At 40.9% G+C, this 21,393-nt stretch overlaps 1 protein-coding gene across 1 annotated transcript in view; it reads left to right on the top strand.

The window, feature by feature from the left end:
- LOC106133040 (attractin-like protein 1) overlaps positions 1–21,393 on the top strand; it is a 35,854-nt gene that overhangs the window by 3,356 nt on the left and 11,105 nt on the right. The window contains exons 3-22 of the mRNA XM_060950945.1: positions 1,355–1,521; positions 2,158–2,238; positions 2,842–3,106; positions 3,382–3,525; positions 4,228–4,373; positions 5,076–5,194; positions 6,305–6,454; positions 6,845–6,953; positions 7,924–8,041; positions 8,832–8,939; positions 12,101–12,248; positions 13,032–13,101; positions 14,483–14,595; positions 15,282–15,395; positions 15,633–15,718; positions 16,255–16,369; positions 17,528–17,760; positions 18,923–19,086; positions 19,669–19,818; positions 20,195–20,420. Coding sequence (XP_060806928.1) covers positions 1,355–1,521; positions 2,158–2,238; positions 2,842–3,106; positions 3,382–3,525; positions 4,228–4,373; positions 5,076–5,194; positions 6,305–6,454; positions 6,845–6,953; positions 7,924–8,041; positions 8,832–8,939; positions 12,101–12,248; positions 13,032–13,101; positions 14,483–14,595; positions 15,282–15,395; positions 15,633–15,718; positions 16,255–16,369; positions 17,528–17,760; positions 18,923–19,086; positions 19,669–19,818; positions 20,195–20,420 — 2,826 coding nt within the window. The remainder of the gene's footprint in view (positions 1–1,354; positions 1,522–2,157; positions 2,239–2,841; positions 3,107–3,381; positions 3,526–4,227; positions 4,374–5,075; positions 5,195–6,304; positions 6,455–6,844; positions 6,954–7,923; positions 8,042–8,831; positions 8,940–12,100; positions 12,249–13,031; positions 13,102–14,482; positions 14,596–15,281; positions 15,396–15,632; positions 15,719–16,254; positions 16,370–17,527; positions 17,761–18,922; positions 19,087–19,668; positions 19,819–20,194; positions 20,421–21,393) is intronic.

The following is a 21,393-nucleotide window of genomic DNA, read 5'->3' as shown; positions in this document are numbered from 1 at the left end:
GTCAGAAAGTGGATAAAATAGTTTTTTTGTTAGTTTTTTAATGAGTTTTGTGTTAAGAATATTGATACAGACTCTTTTAGTTAGATGCAGAATAGAAAGTAAGGTATAAGTGGCAGAATTTCATCGAAAAGGTTTACCGCCTTCATTGCCCACCTAGAAAAAAAGATAGGTTTATGAACTTGGGTTTCTTCTTATAGGCGACGGGCTAGCAACCTGTCACTTTATAGGAATCTCAATTCTATCAGTGAGCCAAGCAACTAAACGTGGCCTATCAGTATTTTGTAGTCTATATCCCTTGCAAGGTAGACAGAGCCAACAGGGCTCTGTCTATCCAAAGTATAATTATGTTGACACCATCTGTATATGAAAAGATTAACACTGCACGCGGTCCACATAAGCGTTAAATATTGAATGCGAGGTGATTTGTGTTGATTTGAATCACAACAGCTATGTCGGCCAATGACGGATGTACAGGGCGTTAATCGTTACGCCTTGTGCATTATAATAGAGTGTGTTACATTTTGAATTAATTTCGATCAATAGGATTTGATTTAGTTTTAACTGACCAATAGATAGTAGTTTTGTATCCTTAAAATTGGCTTTTCTTTCTTCAAATACATGCTTGGCGAAATAAATAGTGGTGATAGAATAATTACGCCTGATCAGACCATTTGAGCCAACAGAAAGTAAAGAAATCTTCACTAAGGTATAACTGTTACTCCCCAACCTCTTTGTTAAGAGCACTTGGTACACTAGCCAATTATACATTCTGCGCGTATATTGGCGGAAGGTGATGTACCATTTTTTCTTCCTCATTTTATATTTCTTATACAGCAAAGACATAGTCTTTTATAGTTCGTGAATAGCCCTAACCGATGTCATTAAGGTATGGAAAGGTTTGTTTGCTGTAACGATTCTTGGCCTGTTGATATACGTGATTATAATGGAGTTACTATAACATCCTTATTGTAACTGTTCAGTTCTTGTTTGGCTTGTGTGTATTTTTTGTTAGTATGTAAATAACTACGCAATAATTTCTTTAAAGCAATATTTTCTTTGTAGTTCCCGGCACCAAAAGGAAAAAGAATAGGACCACTCTATCTCTTTCCTATGGATGTCGTAAAAGGCGACTAAAGGATAGGCTTTTAAACTTGAGATTCTTCCTTTAGGCGACAGGCTAGTAACCTGTCACTATTTGAATCTCAATTCTATCATTAAGCCAAGCAGCTGAATGTGGCCTTTCAGTCTTTTTAAGGCTGTTGGCTCTATCTACCCCGCAGGGGATATAGACGTGATTATATGCAATGTACGAGTATTAATATTTATATTTTACTAAAGAAAATCCCTTTTACAGCGGAGTCCTAGACAGAGAAGAGTCGGACTGGACGAGACAAGTCGTCGCTCGTTCCGGCACTGCCTTGCTACACTTCTTCTCAGACGACGCGTACGCGATGGAAGGATTCAATGTTACGTACGCGGCGTACTCGTGTCCGTCGAATGATGCGCGTACTAATTGTTCAAGTTAGTTTCTATGTTATTGTTCTTCTGTTGAGGTCGAAATGGGTAGTCGTTCCAACACTGCCATGCTACACTTTACAGACTACACTTTTTTGTGTGTTTTACTCTTATGGTGCAATAAAGAGTTTTAGGTATCTATCTACGAGTATCTATCTACGAGTATCTATCTACACTGCTTCTCATACGAACGCGTACGCGATGGAGGAATTCAACGTGACGTACGAGGCGTACTCGTGTCCGTCTAATGACGCGTGTTCTAATTGTTTTAATTATTCAAGTTTTGTCAAAACTAGTATTTTTTCTTTCTATATTAGGAATTAGTATTTTTTTCTTTCTATATTAGGCTTGGTTCTGGTTTGCCAGACTACATCGGCTCTGATGCAACTCCGCTATAGAGGCAAATGTTACAATATATGTATGTAGGTAGTTTCGTGTTGTGATTTGTAAGAATTGAATTTATAATGGACCGAATGATTTGTGAGGAAATTAATGGTCAAATTACGGTTGTTTCTATCATTAAAATCTTTCTTTTATTGTAATGTTGGTAATTAGTGGACTAATAATATCTTTTGAAGCTTTTGAGTAGATATGTATTAAAATATCTTCAATTCAATAATTACGTCAATATTTGTGGTTCAGGTCATGGAGAATGTGAAGAGGGCACGTGTAAGTGCGAACCAGACTGGGTGGGTGTGGCCTGTGATCAAAAATTATGTCCAGGTAAGCAGTCTTTTAGTATTACATATTAATTTTCGGCGCCGATGTAATATTTATAGATCTACAACCCTGCTGAAAAAATATCAGAACACAACAAATTCGTCCGTTAGTTTGAAAATAGATGTACAACAATAAACACAATAAATTTTAATATTTGAGCATTGTGCGCTATACTGTAATGCATTAAGGTCTATTTTTGAATGGTAAACGACGTATAAAAGTTCGGTCATTTTTTGTTTGAGTTTACCCTCATCTAGATAGATTTTTTTAACATAGATGTAATACTGCATAGATTAAGTGTCTGATTAAAACTACAATGTGCCGTGTGGTTCCCGGCACCAATACAAAAAAGAATAGGACCACTCCATCTCTTTTCCATGGATGGCGTAAAAGGCGACTAAGGGATAGGCTTACAGACTTGGGATTCTTTTTTAGGTGATGGGCTAGCAACCTGTTGCTATTTGAATCTCTATACTATCATTAAGCCTAAAATCTGAACGTGGCCATTCTTCTTCAGCTTTTCAAGACTGTTGGCTATGTCTACCCCGCAAGGGACATACACTTGACCATATGTATGTATGTTAAAACTACTAATAATTGTTTCAGACAATTGCAACGCGGAATACGGGGCGGGCAGTTGCACATCGGCGGGATGCGAGTGCACTCCGTCGCGGTCGGGCGCGGACTGCACGCGGGACGCGGGCGCGGCCGGCTTTATGTGGGGCTGGCGGGAGGGGGGGGACGGCCGGCCCTCGGAGCAGCCGCCGTTGAACAACCCCCCTGCCGCCGCCGGCCATGTTCTATTGGAGCACGGGGAGGATTTGCTGAGAGTGGGCGGAGAGACGTTCGGTCCGGCTGAGTTTTTGTATAGGTATTTATTGGAGTTACATACGTAAAATCACGTTTTTTCTCTACGGGGTAGACAGAGCTCACAATCTCGAGAAGATTGGAAGGCTAAGTTTAGATTTATGGCTTAATGATGGAATTGAGATTCAGATAGTCAACCTGTCACTATTTGAATCTCAATTCTATCATTAAGCCAAATAGCTGAACGTGGCCATTCAGTCTTTTCAAGACTGTTGGCTCCGTCTATCTGTTTGATATAGACGTGACCATAATGTATGTATGTATGATATATATTTTCAGGTATAAAGTTTTGGAGCGTTCGTGGCAGACAATAGTCACAGAAGGCGTGGCTCCGTCGCCGAGGTTTGCACATTCGGCGGTTTTGTACGGCGACGAGCTTCTAGTCTATGGGGGGGTCGTGGCTTCAGACGACCCGGAGAGAGGGTAGATACAACACTAGTATTTTTTTTTAATTATCCCATCCCTATTACTTGACTATTTGTTTATTGGTTTATCTACTTATTAAAAGCTTTGTTATCTTTCTAAATGTATACATATAATCATGTCTGTGTGTCAGTGCCGTGTGGTTCCCGGCACCAATAGAAAAAAGAATAGGACCATTCCATCTCTTTCCCAGGGATGTCGTAAAAGGCGACTAAGGGATAGGCTTATAAACTTGGGATTCCTCTTTTAGGCGATGGGCTAGCAACCTGTCACTATTTGAATCTCAATTCTATCACAAAGCCAAACAGCTGAGCGTGGCCTATCAGTCTTTTCAAAACTGGTGTATGTATGTAATCATGTCTGTACCCCTTGCGGGGTAAACAGAGCCAACAGTCTCGAAAGATGAAAGGCTGCGTTCAGCTGTTAGGCTGTCCAGACTAGTCTACGCATAATAATCTATAATGATAGAATTGAGATTCTAGTAGTGACAGGTTGCTAGCCCATCAAGTCCCCAAATCGCCTTTTACGACATCCACGGGAAAGATTCCATATCTTTCCCGTGGATTCCTGTCCTATTCCAAAGTGTCGGTAACCGTGTTTTTTTTTGTATATGAATGATTTATTTAGTTTTTCTGTTTTTTTTTTTTCTGTCTGTCTTTTATGTGTATGTATGTATGTATTTTTCATAACTGTTTGTCACAGGGGCGGTCTTGCTGGCCTTGAAGGTCGCGGAGGTGAAGTGACGAATGAATTGTGGAGAATAAGACTGGATGTGAACCCGCCTCAGTGGGTGAACGCGACGCCAACCGAGTGCTCGCCGCATCGGCCGGCACCTCTGAAACATTGTGGTAAATATATAACACTAGCGACCCGCCCCGGCTTCGCACGGGTGCAAAATTCGAAAAAAATTATACATAAAAACCTTCCTCTTGAATCACTCTACCTGTTACAAAAAACCGCATCAAAATCCGTTGCGTAATTTTAAAGATTTAAGCATACAGACAAACAGACTAAAATAGCGACTTTGTTTTATACTATGTAGTGATGTTTTATTGTTTTTATTTCGACATTTTTTTTTATAAATAAATAAATAAAACATAAAAGAAAAAGTTATTTTTATTTTTTTATTTATTTAAACTTTGCACGTAAAATGTACAACATGTGAACTTAATGCCACAAATAATTCTCTGCCAGTCGAAAGGGACTAAACTGAGATGGATGTACGGGTTGTGCGATAAGTTATGGAGAATAAAACTGAACATACATACATAAAATCACGCCTCTTTCCCGGAGGGGTAGGCAGAGACTACCTCTTTCCACTTACCACGATCACCACGATACACTGCATACTTCCTTCGCTTCATCCACATTCATAACTATCTTCATGCAAGCTCGGCGGTTTCGGGTACTTTTGACCTGACCCTTTACCAGGACGAATAACTGAACATGTATGTATGTAATTTAGATAAATAAACGCCTTTTTCCCGGAGGGGAGGCAGAGCTAACATCTCTCTTATTCATCTGAATTAATTTATTCATTCATATTGCAGGTGGTTTACACGTGTCGGGTCACACGGCCGTGTTGGCGTACATCGACGCCACGAAGAAGCCAGTAATGCTTGCGTTCTTCGGACATTCGCCCCATTACGGATATTTACATACTGTTCAGGTGAGAATTACATACATACAATCACGTCTGCAGTAAACTATCGCTGTTTCCCTTTTTTATTATGACGTAAAACGGGACGGCGATAGTTTTTCGCGCGATATAAACGGCGTAGCGCGTGCCGTGTTAAGGAGATATCCGTGATCGAACCCACAGTGGATTTGTGACGCTTTTTTTGTACATACATACATACATACATAAAATAACGCCTCTTTCCCGGAGGGGTAGGCAGAGACTACCTGCAGAGGCTTTTTTTATAACCGAATTTTAACCTAGATAATAAAGATATAGATAGTTTTTGGCTACCTCAATTTATATGATTTATATCTGTAATCAGTATATGGAAACAATGTGAGGTATCCTGTACATTCAGGTGACTGAATGTGTAACCATGATCGATCCAATATGGGTCAGGTTTACCTGCAAAGGTTACGGAGGTCAGACGGGAGTAGCTTCATGTAAAAAGCTGATTTACCTAATCCAGGATCCATGATCAAAGGCATTCCCTGGGCTCCTCTGCAAAGTGATGACGAAGAAGAGTAGATTATCATACATACATAAAATCACGCCTCTTTCCCAGAAGGGTAGGCTAGGCGGAGACTACCTCTTTCCACTTGCCACGATCTCTGCATACTTCCTTCGCTTCATCCACATTCATAACTCTCTTCATGCAAGCTCGGCGATTTCGGGTACTCTTGACCTGACCCTTTACCAGGGCGTCCTTAATTTAATCAAGATACGTTCGTCTAGGTCTTCCCAATACAACAATGATCGATCCAATATGGGTCAGGTTAACCTGCAAAAATTGGGGAGGTCAGATAGGAGTCGCTTCGTGTTAAAACCTTATTCACTCAATCCAGGATCCATGATCAAAGGCATACCATACTCCTCTGAAAAGTAATAAGGAAGCAGAGTAGATATTAATACATGTTTGTTCGTTTGAACGCGCTAATCTCAGGAATTACTGTATAGTAGTAGTAATAGACCATTTATTGAGGAAGGCTTTAAGCGTAGTTCCTGAAATTAGCGCGTACAAACAAACAAACTCTTCAGCTTTATAATATTAGTATAGATATGGAGAACAATAAACATGTTAACAATATTATCTTGCAGGAGTATTACATAGAGGAAGGCGTGTGGGCGTCGGCGCCCACCACTGGCTGGCCGGCGCGCGCGGGCTTCGGCCACTCGGCTCTGTACGACCCGCTGTCTCGCCGGGTGTACGTGCACGGCGGGCTGGTGTCCGAGTCTGAGGCCGCCCAGGTGAGATACTATAGTTGTCTCTATGAATAAACATAGGCTTCAATTTTCAACATACATACGGTCACGTCTATATCCCTTGCGGGGTAGACAGAGCCAGCAGTCAGTGAAGACTGAATTGGCCACGTTCAGCTATTTGGCTTAATGATAGAATTGAGATTCAAATAGTGACGGGTTGCTAGCCCATCGCCCAAAATAGAATCCCAAGTTGGTAAACCTATCCCTTTGTCGCCTTTTACGACATCCATGGGAAAAAGATGGAGTGGTCTCGTTCTTTTTTTTCTATTGGTGCCGGTAACCACACGGCACATGAACGATCCTATTGACAAACTGATAATGACAGAAATTCACGTAAGTTTTAAGTATAAAATAAGAGATTATAATTTTTTACAGGCGCCCTCATCGGCCCTATTTGAGTACAACGTAGATACAAGAGTCTGGAAGCCGTTACCTTCGGCGCCTACGCCGAGGTATCTCCACACTGCTGTCTTAGTATCGCCAGGTAATATATTTAATCGACACGTTTTTATCACTTACAGGTTAGACAGGGCCAACGATTACGAAATTGAAAGGCCGCGTTCAGCTGTAGTAGTTATAATTAGATTTAAGTGATGTGACGTCAATAAGTGATACCTTGTATCCAATTTTGAAAATAAATCTATTCTATTCTATTCTATTCTGTATGGTTTAATGATGGAATTGAGAGATGCAAATAGTGACAGGTTGCTAGCCCTTGACAGGTGACAGGTTGTTTATTATCTTTGCCTTTGGTTTACTTACGAGGTCTTGTTGTTTAAGTAAGGCCTTTTTATTATTTTAGGTGATTACATTTATTTATTCAATTATTATGTGACATAAGTGGACAAGTTTGTTGAGTTAGTATCTCGTAGCTTACTTCGAGGTTAACTCGATCTGTGTAATTTGTCCCGTATGTATATATTTATTTATTTGTATTTTAAATTAAATGGTATATCTACACAAATATTATAAAGCTGAAAAGTTTGCTTGTTTGTTTGAACGCGCTAATCTCAGGAACTACAGGTTCAAATTGAATAAATATTTTTGTATTGAATAGACTATTTATCGAGGAAGGCTTTAGACTATATAACATCACACTGCAACTATTAGGAGCGAAGAAGAAATGGAAAATGTGAGGAAAAAAAAACGGGTAAAATTATTCATCCTTGAGGGCTTCAATGATGCCCAAAATAACTATTCCACACGGACGAGGTCGCGGGCACAGTTAGTTGTTAATATTATCGTTGAGTAAGTATCTCGAAACTAACTTCGAGGCTAACTCTATCTATGTAATTTGTCCAATATATATTTATTTATTTGTTATTTTTAATATTTGCAGGTACAATGTTAATATTATCGTTGAGTTAGTATCTCGAAACTAACATCGAGGCAAACTCGATCTGTGTAATTTGTCCCGTATATATTTATCTATTTGTTATTTGTAATATTTGCAGGTATAATGTTAATATTTGGCGGTAACGCGCACAATGACAGCGCCGCGGCGGCGTTGTCGGCGCCGGCCGCCGCCCACGCCAAGTGTTACTCCGCTCAGCCGCTGTTGTATATAATTAGGTGAGTTTTTTTATAATAATATAACACCTAGATAATGCACATTTTCAATGGTGAATTTTTTTTCATTTATAGACCTTTTAAATCTAAATTGTGGACGAATGCTCAGTCATTGATGTACAAAAAATTACATACATATAGTCACGTCTATATTCCTTACGGGGTAGACAGAGCCAATAGTCTCGAAAAGACTGAATGGCCACGTTCAGCTGCTCAGCTTAATGATGGAATTGAGATCCAAATAGTGACGGGTTGCTAGCCCATCGCCTAAAAAAAGAATCACAAGTATGTAAGCATATGCCTTAGTCCCCTTTTACAACATCCATGGGAAAGAAATGGAGTGGTCCTATTCTTTTTTGTATTGGTGCTGGGAACCACACGGCATGAGTATTTTTATAATAATATAACACACGTAGGTAATGCACATTTTCTATGGTGAAAATTTTTTCATATATAGACCTTTTAAATCTAAATCGTGGACGAATGCTTATGACTTATGTCTGTACTTAAAAGATATGGTCAAGTAATCGATTTGGGGGACTATGATCAACATATGCCAAGATTTTGTTTGGGAAATTGGAATTAGTTCTGAACGCAATGTATTCAAAATATAAAATGTCGTTGGAATTGGTGAAACATACATAGATACTGTTTTATCGATAACCCAACCATAATTTATATTTTGAATGGCCAGAATAGAATCGTTATAACGATTAGTCTTTGGGAAATAAATGATAATAGTACTGAAATAAATCCAAACACACACAGTTTGTAATATATTTTTGCTATACAGATGTGGTATTTGGCGTACACTATCTCCGCCGCCCGGCTCCTCTCGCGCCGCTTTATCTGCGGCATCATTACCGCTGCAGAAGCGACACACTGCCATTATTTTAGGAGGGTAAGTAAATTGTCGACATCTTTGTTTACTGCTGCTGTATGTTTTTGTGTAAATGAATGAATAATAAATGTACACAGAGCTAGAGAGAAAGAAGAGTACACATTCTTGAAAAGACTCAAAGGTTGCGTTCAGCTGTATGGTTTTGTGGTGGAATTGAGATTCAAATAGTGACAGGTTTCTTGCCCATCGCCTAGAGGAATCCCAAGTTAAAGAGGAATCAAAAGTCGTAAAAGGCTACTGAGGCTAAAATCCTATCCCTCAGTAGCCATTTACGAAGTTCATTGGAAAGACGCGGATTGGTTTTATTCTCAAGTACCGCAATGCATTTGGCCGTTATGGCTTTTAATTCGAGTTTAAATAGTTTTAGGATTTGTTATCGTTATATTTGTTTTGTTTGTAAGCGAAAACGAGGAGTTCTGGAATAGTGTAAGAGAAGTATTGAAAGTTACCAAGCCAAATGAGAAGATTATTATGTTAGGTGATTTTAATGGATGGGTGGGTGTAAAGCGTGATGGATATGAAAAGGTGCTTGGTGCGTTTGGTGACGAAAAGGTGAATGATAATGGAAGAAGTGTATTAGAAATTTGTCTAGAGTGGGATCTTTTTGTGTCGAACTCAATGTTTCAACATAAAGAGATCCACACCTACACAAGAGTGGAAGGTATTTTAAAAAGTATGATAGACTTTGTGATTGTAGATGAAAGATTGAAGAACAAAGTGCTGGATACCCGTGCATATCGCGGTGCTGGCATTGACTCGGACCATTTACTGGTGATATCCCGGATAAGGGGTATCTTCAATCGCTGGCGGCACAGGGTAAGGGAGCAAACCAGCGCTTTGGAAAGAGTAAAAGTGGAAAATTTGCAAGATATGGATGTAGGTAAGAAGTATATTAATAGACTGAAGGATGAATTTGAAGATTTAGATGAAATGAGCGATATTGAAGATGGATGGAAGGAACTTAAAGAAAGAATTGTGAAAGTAGCTGTTGAAGTGTGTGGTGTAAGTAGAAGAAGGAAAGGAAAAAATCACAAAAATGCGTGGATGAGTAAAGATGTGCAAGAACTTGTGCGATTAAATAAGAAAGCATGGCTGGATTTGTTAGCAGCAAAAGCTAACTTAAGAATGCAAGAGGTTATAGATGAAGATGTGAATGAAGCACGTAAGGAATATAAGAAAATGAAAGATTTGGTTAAGAAAGCTGTGATTAGAAAGAAAGAAGAGTATAAAGAGGATTTTGATAAAAGGCTATCAGAAGACTTTCAGTCAAATCTGAAAGTATTCTGGAAATCCGTAAGGTCAGCCCGAGGAAATACTATAACCAGAGAGCTGACTAGGATCAGATGCCAGGATGGTAGCGTTGTGAAAGGAGAAGAATGTGTACTAAAGATATGGAAGGACTATTTTGAAAGTTTATTTGAAAAAAAGGAAGGAAATAAGAAAGATTTCTGCTATAGCGAAGAAAAAGAGAATGAGATGGAAGGCGAAATTGAAATGTTCGAAATTGTGGAAGCACTTAAGAGTATGAAAGCGGGAAAGGCTGCTGGGTGTGATAGAGTGTCGGTCGAGATGCTTAAAGCAGGAAAAGGCGTAGTAGCTAGTCAGTTGTACTGCCTTTTCAATTTGTGTTGGAGAAGCGGCCGAGTACCAAAAGATTGGTGTAAGGCTGTTATCGTGCCACTTTACAAAGGAAAAGGGTCACAGCTGGACTGCAAAAATTATCGTGGTATAAGCCTGCTTAGCGTCGTCGGCAAATTGTATGCTAAGGTATTGATTAATAGAGTCAGGAATGAAACTGATGACAAAATATGGGATGCTCAAGCGGGATTTCGAAAGGGAATGGGATGTACTGATCAGGTCTTTTCCTTGCGGTGCATAGCCGAATAGTTTTTGGCCAAGAGTCAAAAAGTCTATTGCACATTCGTAGATCTGGAAAAGGCCTATGACAGAGTTGAGAGGAATGAATTGTGGTCAGCACTTTCTATGCATGGGGTGAGCAGTCTCTTAATACGAGCACTGAAATCCTTATATGAGGATTCGAGTGCTTGTGTCAGGATAAACGGAGCGCACACTGAGTGGTTTAAGATTGAGAAAGGCGTTAGGCAAGGATGTGTTGCGTCACCGTGGCTGTTCAACCTATTTATGGATAGCTGTTTGACAGATTTGAAAGAGTCTAAAAGTGGATTAAGGATGAATGAGTTACTCGTCAAATGTCTGCTCTATGCCGACGATCAGGTTATACTGGCGTCATCAGCGGAGGAGTTACAGGAGATGGTAAACTGTATGCATGAAGCTTTAAAAGAGAAAGGAATGAAAGTGAACGTAAGTAAAACTAAAACACTGGTTTTTGAAATGGAGAAAGAAATGACAGCATGTAATATTTTGATTGGAGGAGAAAAAGTGGAGCAAGTGAAAGAGTTTGTATATCTAGGATCAAAGTTTACATCAGATGGCAAGTATGATAGTGATATTGAAAGGAGAGTGAACGCGGGGAACATGGTGAATGGAGCTTTGCATGCCTTTATGAGCAGTCAGAAACTATCCAAAAAGGCTCGACTGGCTGTGCACAGGGGCGTGTTGGTCCCGACATTAATGTATGGGAGTGAAAGTTGGGTATGGCAAAAGAAGCATGAAAGCAGAATAAATGCAGTGGAAATGAGAGCGTTAAGGAGTATGATGGGTGTGAAATTGAGTGACAGGATAAGGAACAGCGTGATAAGGGAATGTTGTGATGTGAAAGAAGATGTAGTTACAGGAATAGAAAAGGGTATGTTAAGATGGTTCGGTCATGTGGAGAGGATGAATGAAAGCAGGTTGACTAAGCAGATATACAAGGAGAGTGTGGAGGGAAAGGTCGGAGTGGGAAGGCCTAGACGAACGTATCTTGATCAAATTAAGGACGTCCTGGTAAAGGGTCAGGTCAAAAGTACCCGAAACCGCCGAGCTTGTATGAAGAGAGTTATGAATGTGGACGAAGCGAAAGAAGTATGCAGAGATCGTGGCAAGTGGAAAGAGGTAGTCTCTGCCTACCCCTCCGGGAAAGAGGCGTGATTTTATGTATGTATGTATGTATGTTGTTTTGTTTCTTTTACACTGTCGAATAAACATTTTATCTATCTACATATATATATATATATATATATCTATAAAAAAATCCACAGTTTCGACGGCCGCCTCCGTTCGGACGCTTTACTATTCGAAACGGGTGAAAAGTGTTCGTCGTATAAGACTGAAGTGAACTGCTTGTCGGCCTCGCATCACGCCGCTTTGGCCTGCGTTTGGAAGACCCACGAGAGGATCTGTATGTCGGTATGTTGATGTCCTAACCTAAAACTTAACATAACATATAGTCACGTCTATATCCCTTACGGGGTAGACAGAGCCAATAGTTCCGAAAAGACTGAATGGCCACGTTCAGCTGCTCGGCTTAATGGCGGCTAATTGAGATCCAAATAGTGACAGGTTGCTAGCCCATCGCCTATAAAAAGGATCGCAATTTAATTTTATAAGCCTATCCCTTAGTCGCCTTTTACGACATCCATGGGTAAGTGATGGAGTGGTCCTATTCTTTTTTGTATTGGTGCCGGGAACCACACGGCACAATGGTTGATGTCCTATATATACTTATTGTCTTATATAATAAACAGGGAAGTATGATTGATGGTCTTCGTATTGTCGACCATAGTTGCTTGCTTGAAAGAAACATTAGAAACCAGCCGTTTCCACGCAAAAGTGAGTGATAGATAAATAGATACAACCCTTTTTTGCACACATATCAATATAACATAATAACTAGTGCTAAGGTCGTTCATCGATAGCGCCATCTAATTGATTTCTCAGAACTTATTAGAGTGGATATGCAACGTGCTATGTATCGACCGAGTTGTAGTTCCACCGATTTGCGTTAGATGGCGTTGTTATGCGATTTTACCGATACGTACCGTAACTGTATGTGCTTAATCAATGCATTTCCGATTCCGATTCGATATAAAATATTCAGAAATAAACTTGGATACGACGGAATGCCATCAGTATTGCAATCGAAGCCACATGGGACGATGATGATAATTGAAGAAATTCCTTTGTTAACAGCTAGAAGAAGTTGGTTGGAAGGAGTCATTTGATGGCACCGTCAAGGCGTGTACGAATGAGCCTGTATTTGGTAAGCAATATATGTATATACCTATGTAGAAGAATAAAGATAAAGCAATATAGATATAATAAAATACGTCGACTCTGTAAATAAGTAGGAAGTTATATGTTTATCATGCAATTAAAATAATGAAACAGTACAACTAAGTAGAAGGTGAAATTCCAATTTGCATAATTTGATTACAGATCGAAATGTACAATGTAAATTCATATATACATACATAAACCGCTTAATCCAATGGTAGGCTGTAAGTAAATGCTACTATACAAATTGTAATTGTAACAATAAAAAATAAATAAATAAAATCACGTCTATATCCCTTGCGGGGTAGTGCGGGGCAGATATAGCCAATAGTCTTGAAAGTACGTTCAGCTGTTTGGCTTCATGATAGAATTGAGATTCAAATAGTGACAGGTTGCTAGCTCATCGCCTAAAAGAAGAATCCCAACTTTATAAGCCCTATACCTTAGCCTTTTACGACATCCATGGGAACGAGATGGAGTGGTTCTATTCTCTTTTTTTTATCGGTAGAACCACACGGCACCAATGTACATAAAGAGTCAAAAATTTACTACAATTTTCGCGAGTAAACTTGCGTTGAAAAACTTGTTTTACATTACCCAAAAGTCGAATACTAATAAAATCACTTTAATACATAGATTCGTACGTAAACCACGCCCTTTTTTCTGGAGAGGTAGGAAAGACTACATTTTCCGCTTGCCACGATCACTGCATACTTCCTTCGCTTCATTCATTTTCATCATTCCACATTCATAACTCTCTTCATGCAAGCTCGGCGGTTTCGGGTGCTCTTGACCTTTAATCCACGTTCGTAACTCATCTTTAGATACGAATATGGATATTTTTTCTCTCGCTCGCTATCCGGCATTTTTTGTTGGAGTGTCAAACAGGAATATTAGCCTTTTCTGTCAATAGATTATTGATAATAATAAGAGATCCCTTCATGAGATAAGTCCGCCATTGCAAGTGATTTGTTTCTTTTATAACTATTTACTATTTTCTTGTTACTGTGTTAATTTGTATGCAATAAAGATATTACAAACATACAAACAATCTTCTTCTTCGTTACCTTTTCCCACTTTCCACGTGGGTATGTTAGTTTTTTTCCAATTAATTCTGTCAATTGCCATCTCACTGGTCACTCCCTTTCTTCCAACCAAACAAACAATTAATAAGTATACATATAAATAAATAAATATATACGGGACAAATTACACAGATTGAGTTAGCCTCGATGTAAGTTCGAAACTTGTGTTACGAGATACTAACTCAACGATACTATATTTTATAATAAATAACTACGTATATAGATAAACATCCAAGACCCGCCCAGGCCAATCAGAGAAAGTATGTAATGTATTGATTGCAGAGCCGCTGCGCTGCGCCGCCGCCGAGTCGTGCGCGGCGTGCACGGCGGCGGGCTGCGCGTGGTGCGGCGCCTGCCTCACCGAGCCCCAGTACTGCGTCAGGCACACGCACCAGGTCACATACACACATACATACATACATATATATATATAATATATATATATATATATATATATATGTATATATATATATACACATATACATATACATATATATACATATATATATACATACATACATACATATAGATAGATAGATAATTCATTTATTTGCTACACACGATTTACAATTTCATATGAAATACAAATTAATAGGGTGTGAGTAGCAGCAATACAAAAAGGTCGCAACTCAACGAATTTATTGGTGTAGAGCAATACGCTGATTTTCAGTTAAATACATACATACACATACATACATAAAATCACGCCTCTTTCCCTTTTCCTCTTTTACATATATATGGTCACGTCTATATCCCTTGCGGGGTAGACAGAGACAACAGTCTTGAAAAGACTGAATGGCCACATTCAGCTGTTTGGCTTAATGATAGAATTGAGATTCGAATAGTGGCAGGTTGCTAGCCCATCGCCTAGAAAAGAATCACAAGTTTGTAAGCCTATCCCTTAGTCGCCTTTTACAAGATCCATGGGAAAGAGAATCATTAAGCCAAACAGCTGAACGTGGCCCATCAGTCTTTTCAAGTCTGTTGGCTCTGTCTTCCCCGCAAGTGATATAGGGGTGATTATATATTTGACATACATACATGAGTAATCTTTATCAAAATTCCATACTTTTGTCAACAGATGGCGCTGTCAATAGAAGAGTGCGGCGCGAACGGCGGAGAAACTGCGAAGGAGGCGTGCGGCCGATTCCACTCCTGCGCAGCTTGTTATGCCCATCAGAGGCATCACTCTTATGTATGCATTTAGATTTATTTCAGGGTTTGATTTTGTGGGAATTAATCGGTTAAATAAAGTTAAATGCTACAAATGTCGCGTCTTAATGGAGCAAAGGATAAAAGTTAATTTTTTGTGTAAAGATTTTTACCTTTTACGAAGACGTAGTTACTACTTAATACGAATTAATATTGATTAAAGAGATATTTTTTATTTTTCGGTTCTAATTATCTGTATATTGTTCGTTTCGTTTGTCAGGCAACGGAGGATCTCAGTCCGCGTCTTTGTTACTGGGACTATGACAGTATTAAATGCAGGCCGGCTAACTCCACCGATGATATAAGGTAATTATTTAATTTTTTTTATACATAAATATAGTCACGTCTAAATCCCTTGCGTACAGAAATACGTATGGTCATGCTTTTATCTTAAAGTCTTGATAAGACTGTATGGCTTTGATGGGATTCAGATGTATCTTTTATTTTAAATTTAACTTATTAAAAAATCGCGAGAAACGAATTTAATTCAGTCAATATAAGTGCCTTGTGGTTACCGGCACCAATACAAAAAAAGAATAGGACCACTCCATTTCTTTCCTATGGATGTCGTAAAAGGCGAAAAAGGGATAGGCTTACAAACTTGGGATTCTTTCTTAGGCGATGGGCTAGCAACCTGTCTCTATTTGAATCTCAATTCTATCATTAAGCCAAACAGCTGAACGTGTCCTATCAGTCTTTTCAAGACTGTTGGCTCTGTCTACCCCGCAAGGGATTTAGACGTGGCCATATGTATGTATGTACTTAAATAAGTGTTTAAAAATCCTTTTGGTTGTACAAATAAAAAATTGTGATTTATATAGTTACGTATGTTTAATTTTCAGGAGCGTGTCTAGCGCGGGCGGTTGCAGCGCGGCATGTTCGACATACCGTACATGCGCTAATTGCACGGCCGAGGAATGTATCTGGTGCGCTTCGGCTGCTCGGTGTGTTGATAAGGTCAGTTTGATTCATGTTCATAGACCTGATTAGTAAAATTTTTGTGATTTTATAAATTGTTTGATGGGAGAAAAGAGAAATTGATATTTAGTCTTATGCTATACCGTTGACATTTTTTGATTTCTGTTTAAAGACGTTTACTTTTTTTTTTAAAAACACTGTTTGAGTGAGCCCCGAAGTAAGTTCGAAACTTGTGCTACGAGATACTAACTCAACGATACTATATTTTATAACAAATACTTATATAGATAAACATCCAAGACCCAGGCCAATCAGAAAAAGTTCTTTTCTCATTATGCCCTGGCCGGGATTTGAACCCGGGACCTCCGGTGTCACAGACAAGCGTACTACCGCTGCGCCACAGAGGCCGTCAAAATGTTTAATTCTTCATTATCCATTCATTCGGCTTAGGCGGCCTCGAAACTATACAACATGGTCATCCGAGTTGTGTTTCATCTAGAGCCTTGCGTTTCAATTTTCAAAGCAAGAGTAGAATAGGCATTATTTGAGTTTGCGAAACACAACCTTTGGCCTCATTTTGCTAACCGCCAGGCAAGTGCACTCAAATTATAATTTACAAAAAAAAGCTTGCATGAAAATAATACATACATACATATATCCACGTCTATATCCCTTACGGGGTAGAGCCAATAGTCCCGAAAAGCCTGAATGGCCGCGTTCAGCTGCTCGGCTTAATGGTGGAATTGAGATCCAAATAGTGTTAGGTTGCTAGCCCATCGCCTAAAAAAAAAGGATCGCAATTTCATGAGCCTATCCCTTAGTCGCCTTTTACGACATCCATGGGAAAGAGATGGAGTGGTCCTATTCTCTTTTGTATTGTTGCCGGCAACCGGCAATTACGGATTAGATGATCATGGTCATATAAAGGCACTTATCTGAAAACTAGCGACCCGCCCCGGCTTCGCACGGGTGCAAAATTCGGAAAAAATTATACATAAAAACCTTCCTCTTGAATCACTCTACCTGTTACAAAAAACCGCATCAAAATCCGTTGCGTAATTTTAAAGATTTAAGCATACAGACAAACAGACTATAATAGCGACTTTGTTTTATACTATGTAGTGATAAACGTAACTAACACCACTACGCAAGAGCTGGTCCTAAAGATAATAATAATAATATTTACACAAATTCCAGAACGCGTACGGCGCCTCGTTCCCCCTGGGCGGGTGCCGCGCGTGGTCCACGTCGGGCGGCGGCGCGGCCTCGTGCGGCGCGGCGCACGGCTGCGGCGCGCACGTGTCGTGCTCGCACTGCCGCGCCGAGCCCGCCTGCGGCTGGTGCGACGACGGCGCGGGCGGCGGGCGCGGGGTGTGCATGCCCGGGGGGAGCAGGCGGCCGCATGCTCCGAGAGTCTGCGCTCAACATCGGTTAGTGTTCTTTTTTTGAACTGTTTTGTGTTTGAATTTCCAGCCAGCTCTTATATATGAAACGCGCTATATTTCTGTGGTATTTAAGTGGGTATGCAGGTATGGTATTCTAATTTTTCTTTGGTTACTATCTAGATAGTTGAGTATCTATCACGTGTCGTGCTCGCACTGCCGCGCCGAGCCCGCCTGCGGCTGGTGCGACGACGGCGCGGGCGGGGGGCGCGGCGTGTGCATGCCCGGGGGGAGCAGGCGGCCGCACGCGCCCAGAGTTTGCGCTCAACATCGGTTAGTGTTCTTATTTTGAACTGTTTTTAGTGTTTTTGTTTTTGTGTTTTCAGCCAGCTCTCGCCGTGTGCGTTTACAAAAGAAACGCGTTATGCTCCTGTGGTATTCAAGTGGGTATGCAGGTATGGTGTTCTAATTTTAAATGTTTCGTTATTGTTTCTTTGGTGACTATCTAGGTAGTTAAGTATCTATCACGTGTCGTGCTCGCTCTGCCGCGCCGAGCCCGCCTGCGGCTGGTGCGACGACGGCGCGGGCGGGGGGCGCGGGGTGTGCATGCCCGGGGGGAGCAGGCGCCCACACGCGCCCAGAGTTTGCGCCCAACATCGGTTAGTGTTCTTTTTTTGAATGTTTTGTGCTTGTGTTTTCAGCCAGCTCTCGCCGTGTGCGCTGCTTATATATGGAACGCACTATATTCCTGTGGTATTTAAGTGGGTATGCTAATATGGAATTGCTTTGATTTTAATTCAGGGCTATTGAGCAAGCGTTCGTCATGATTCCCCCTTTGGTTATGTACGTGACCTTTACATACTTACAAACGCCAGGTAGAACTTTCATATCACGTTTTAACTTTGTACGCAGATCAGTTGCAACTGTACCTTGATACCCAGTCGCAATTTATTATATTTTTATCCAAATTAATCATAGTACCCGGTTGACCGAGCTTTGCATATATATCTTGGGAACCGAGCTTTTCTCGAACCTAGGACCTTGATAAATCGATTCCTTGAGCCGAAAAGCCCCTTATCTGTAACTCTCATGAAAATCGTCGGAGCCGTTTCCGAGATCCTGATTATATATATACAAGAATATCTCGTTTAAATATATTAGATAGATTGTTCTTTACGCATTAGATTAAAAAAAATATTCTCATTTTCAGATGGCACTTCACCCGCTGTCCAGCGTGCCAATGCAACGGTCACTCGTACTGCGACTCGCAGGCGAGGTGTGTCCAGCCTTGCAGCGGCCGCGCCATAGGCGACCACTGCGAGACCTGCGCCCCGGGCCACTGGGGCAACCCGCTGAACGGAGGAGTTTGCACTCGTAAGTGTGTCTTTGGATTATCTATACTTATATTATTAGCCGAGCTTGCATGAAGAGAGTTATGAATGTGGATGAAGCGAAGGAAATATGCAGAGATCGTGGCAAGTGGAAAGAGGTAGTCACTGCCTACCCCTCCGGGAAAGAGGCGTGATTTTATGTATGTATGTATGTATATTATAAAGCTGAAGAGTTTGTTTGTTTGTTTGTTTGAACGCGCTTTTATCAGGAATGTGAAAAAAACAAATGAGTTCTCTCAAAGATGAATAATTTTGCCCGTTTTTTTTAACATTTTCCATTATTTCTTCGCTCCTTTATAGTTGCAGCGTATGATGTTATATAAACTAGAGCCTTCCTCGATAAATGGTCTGTTTAACACAAAATGAATTTTTCAATTCGAACCAGTTAGTTCTTGAGATTAGCGCGTTCAAACAAGCATACAAACAAACAAACTCTTCAGCTTTATAATATTAGTATAGACATTAAACCATACATCTGAACGTGGCCTTTCAATCTTTTCGAGATTGCTGTCTCTCTGACTGACTGTATGTAACTATGTATGTGTTATTATTTTTCTTTTTCCAGCATGCGAATGCAACGCCCAAGCGGTTGCGTGCGCGCCGGACACCGGCCGCTGCTACTGCAGCACCAAAGGGCTGGCCGGCGACCGCTGCGACAAGTGCGACAACACCAACCACTACCACGCGGACGTGTACAACAAGGGCGCTTGTTACTGTGAGTGATATGCTAACGATTCGTACGAATGGTGACATCTGCAATCCATCCATCCGTCCAAATGATCATGTCCCTTGCGGCGTAGACAGAGCCAACAATCTCGAAAAGACTTTTGGAAATAGTGACAGGTTGTTAGCCAATAGAACAATCGCAAGTTTACAAGCCTATCCCTTAGTCGCCTATTTCGACATCCACGGGAAAGATTTGGGGCGGTCTTATTCTTTTTTTTACATTGGTGCCGGGAACCACACGGCACATTCGGTAGTTAAGTACGCAGAGACTGTTGGCTCTCTCTAACCCACAAGGGATATAGACGTGACTATGGTTTTTACTTCTATTGTTTCATCCCCTTAAGATGACTTTTTTTTTTTCACAGACGACCTAGCTGTAGACTACCAATTCACCTTCAACCTATCAAAGAAGGAAGACCGCCACCTTTCCGCCATTAATTTCCGGAACGCGCCAGTGAAGCCAGACGTCGATGCCGACTTTAGTATCACATGCTCGGCACACGCTCGCATGAACCTCACTGTACGCAGCCGGGCCGATCCCGCGGAGAGGACGCTGTTCAGTGACGTCAACTGTACCAATTTCAGATACAAGTGAGTTTTACGGCCGTGGATAAAAGTCTTTGAAGTGTCACTGGTAGGTTTACGGCTACGGATACAAGTGCTTTCAGAGTCGTTAGGGTATAATGTCGATGTAGATGCCGACTTCAGTATCACATGCTCGGCGCACGCTCGCATGAACCTCACTGTACGCAGCCGGGCCGATCCCGCGGAGAGGACGCTGTTCAGTGACGTCAACTGTACTAATTTCAGATACAAGTGAGTTTTACGGCCGTGGATAAAAGTCTTTGAAGTGTCACTTGTAAGTTTACGGCCATGGATATAAGTCTTTGAAGTGTCACTTGTAAGTTTACGGCCATAGATACAAGTGCTTTCAGAGTCGATAGGGTATAATGTCGATGTTGATGCCGACTTCAGTATCACATGCTCGGCACACGCTCGCATGAACCTCACTGTACGCAGCCGGGCCGATCCCGCGGAGAGGATGCTGTTCAGTGACGTCAACTGTACCAATTTCAGATACAAGTGAGTTTTACGGCCGTGGATAAAAGTCTTTGAAGTGTCACTGGTAGGTTTACGGCTACGGATACAAGTGCTTTCAGAGTCGTTAGGGTATAATGTCGATGTAGATGCCGACTTCAGTATCACATGCTCGGCGCACGCTCGCATGAACCTCACTGTACGCAGCCGGGCCGATCCCGCGGAGAGGACGCTGTTCAGTGACGTCAACTGTACCAATTTCAGATACAAGTGAGTTTTACGGCCGTGGATAAAAGTCTTTGAAGTGTCACTGGTAGGTTTACGGCTACGGATACAAGTGCTTTCAGAGTCGTTAGGGTATAATGTCGATGTAGATGCCGACTTCAGTATCACATGCTCGGCGCACGCTCGCATGAACCTCACTGTACGCAGCCGGGCCGATCCCGCGGAGAGGACGCTGTTCAGTGACGTCAACTGTACTAATTTCAGATACAAGTGAGTTTTACGGCCGTGGATAAAAGTCTTT

The sequence above is a fragment of the Amyelois transitella genome, chromosome 23, assembly GCF_032362555.1.
Source record: "Amyelois transitella isolate CPQ chromosome 23, ilAmyTran1.1, whole genome shotgun sequence".
NCBI classification, from domain to species: domain Eukaryota; kingdom Metazoa; phylum Arthropoda; class Insecta; order Lepidoptera; family Pyralidae; genus Amyelois; species Amyelois transitella.
Note: the sequence above shows the minus strand (reverse complement) of the source record. Positions and strands in the feature narration are given on the sequence as shown.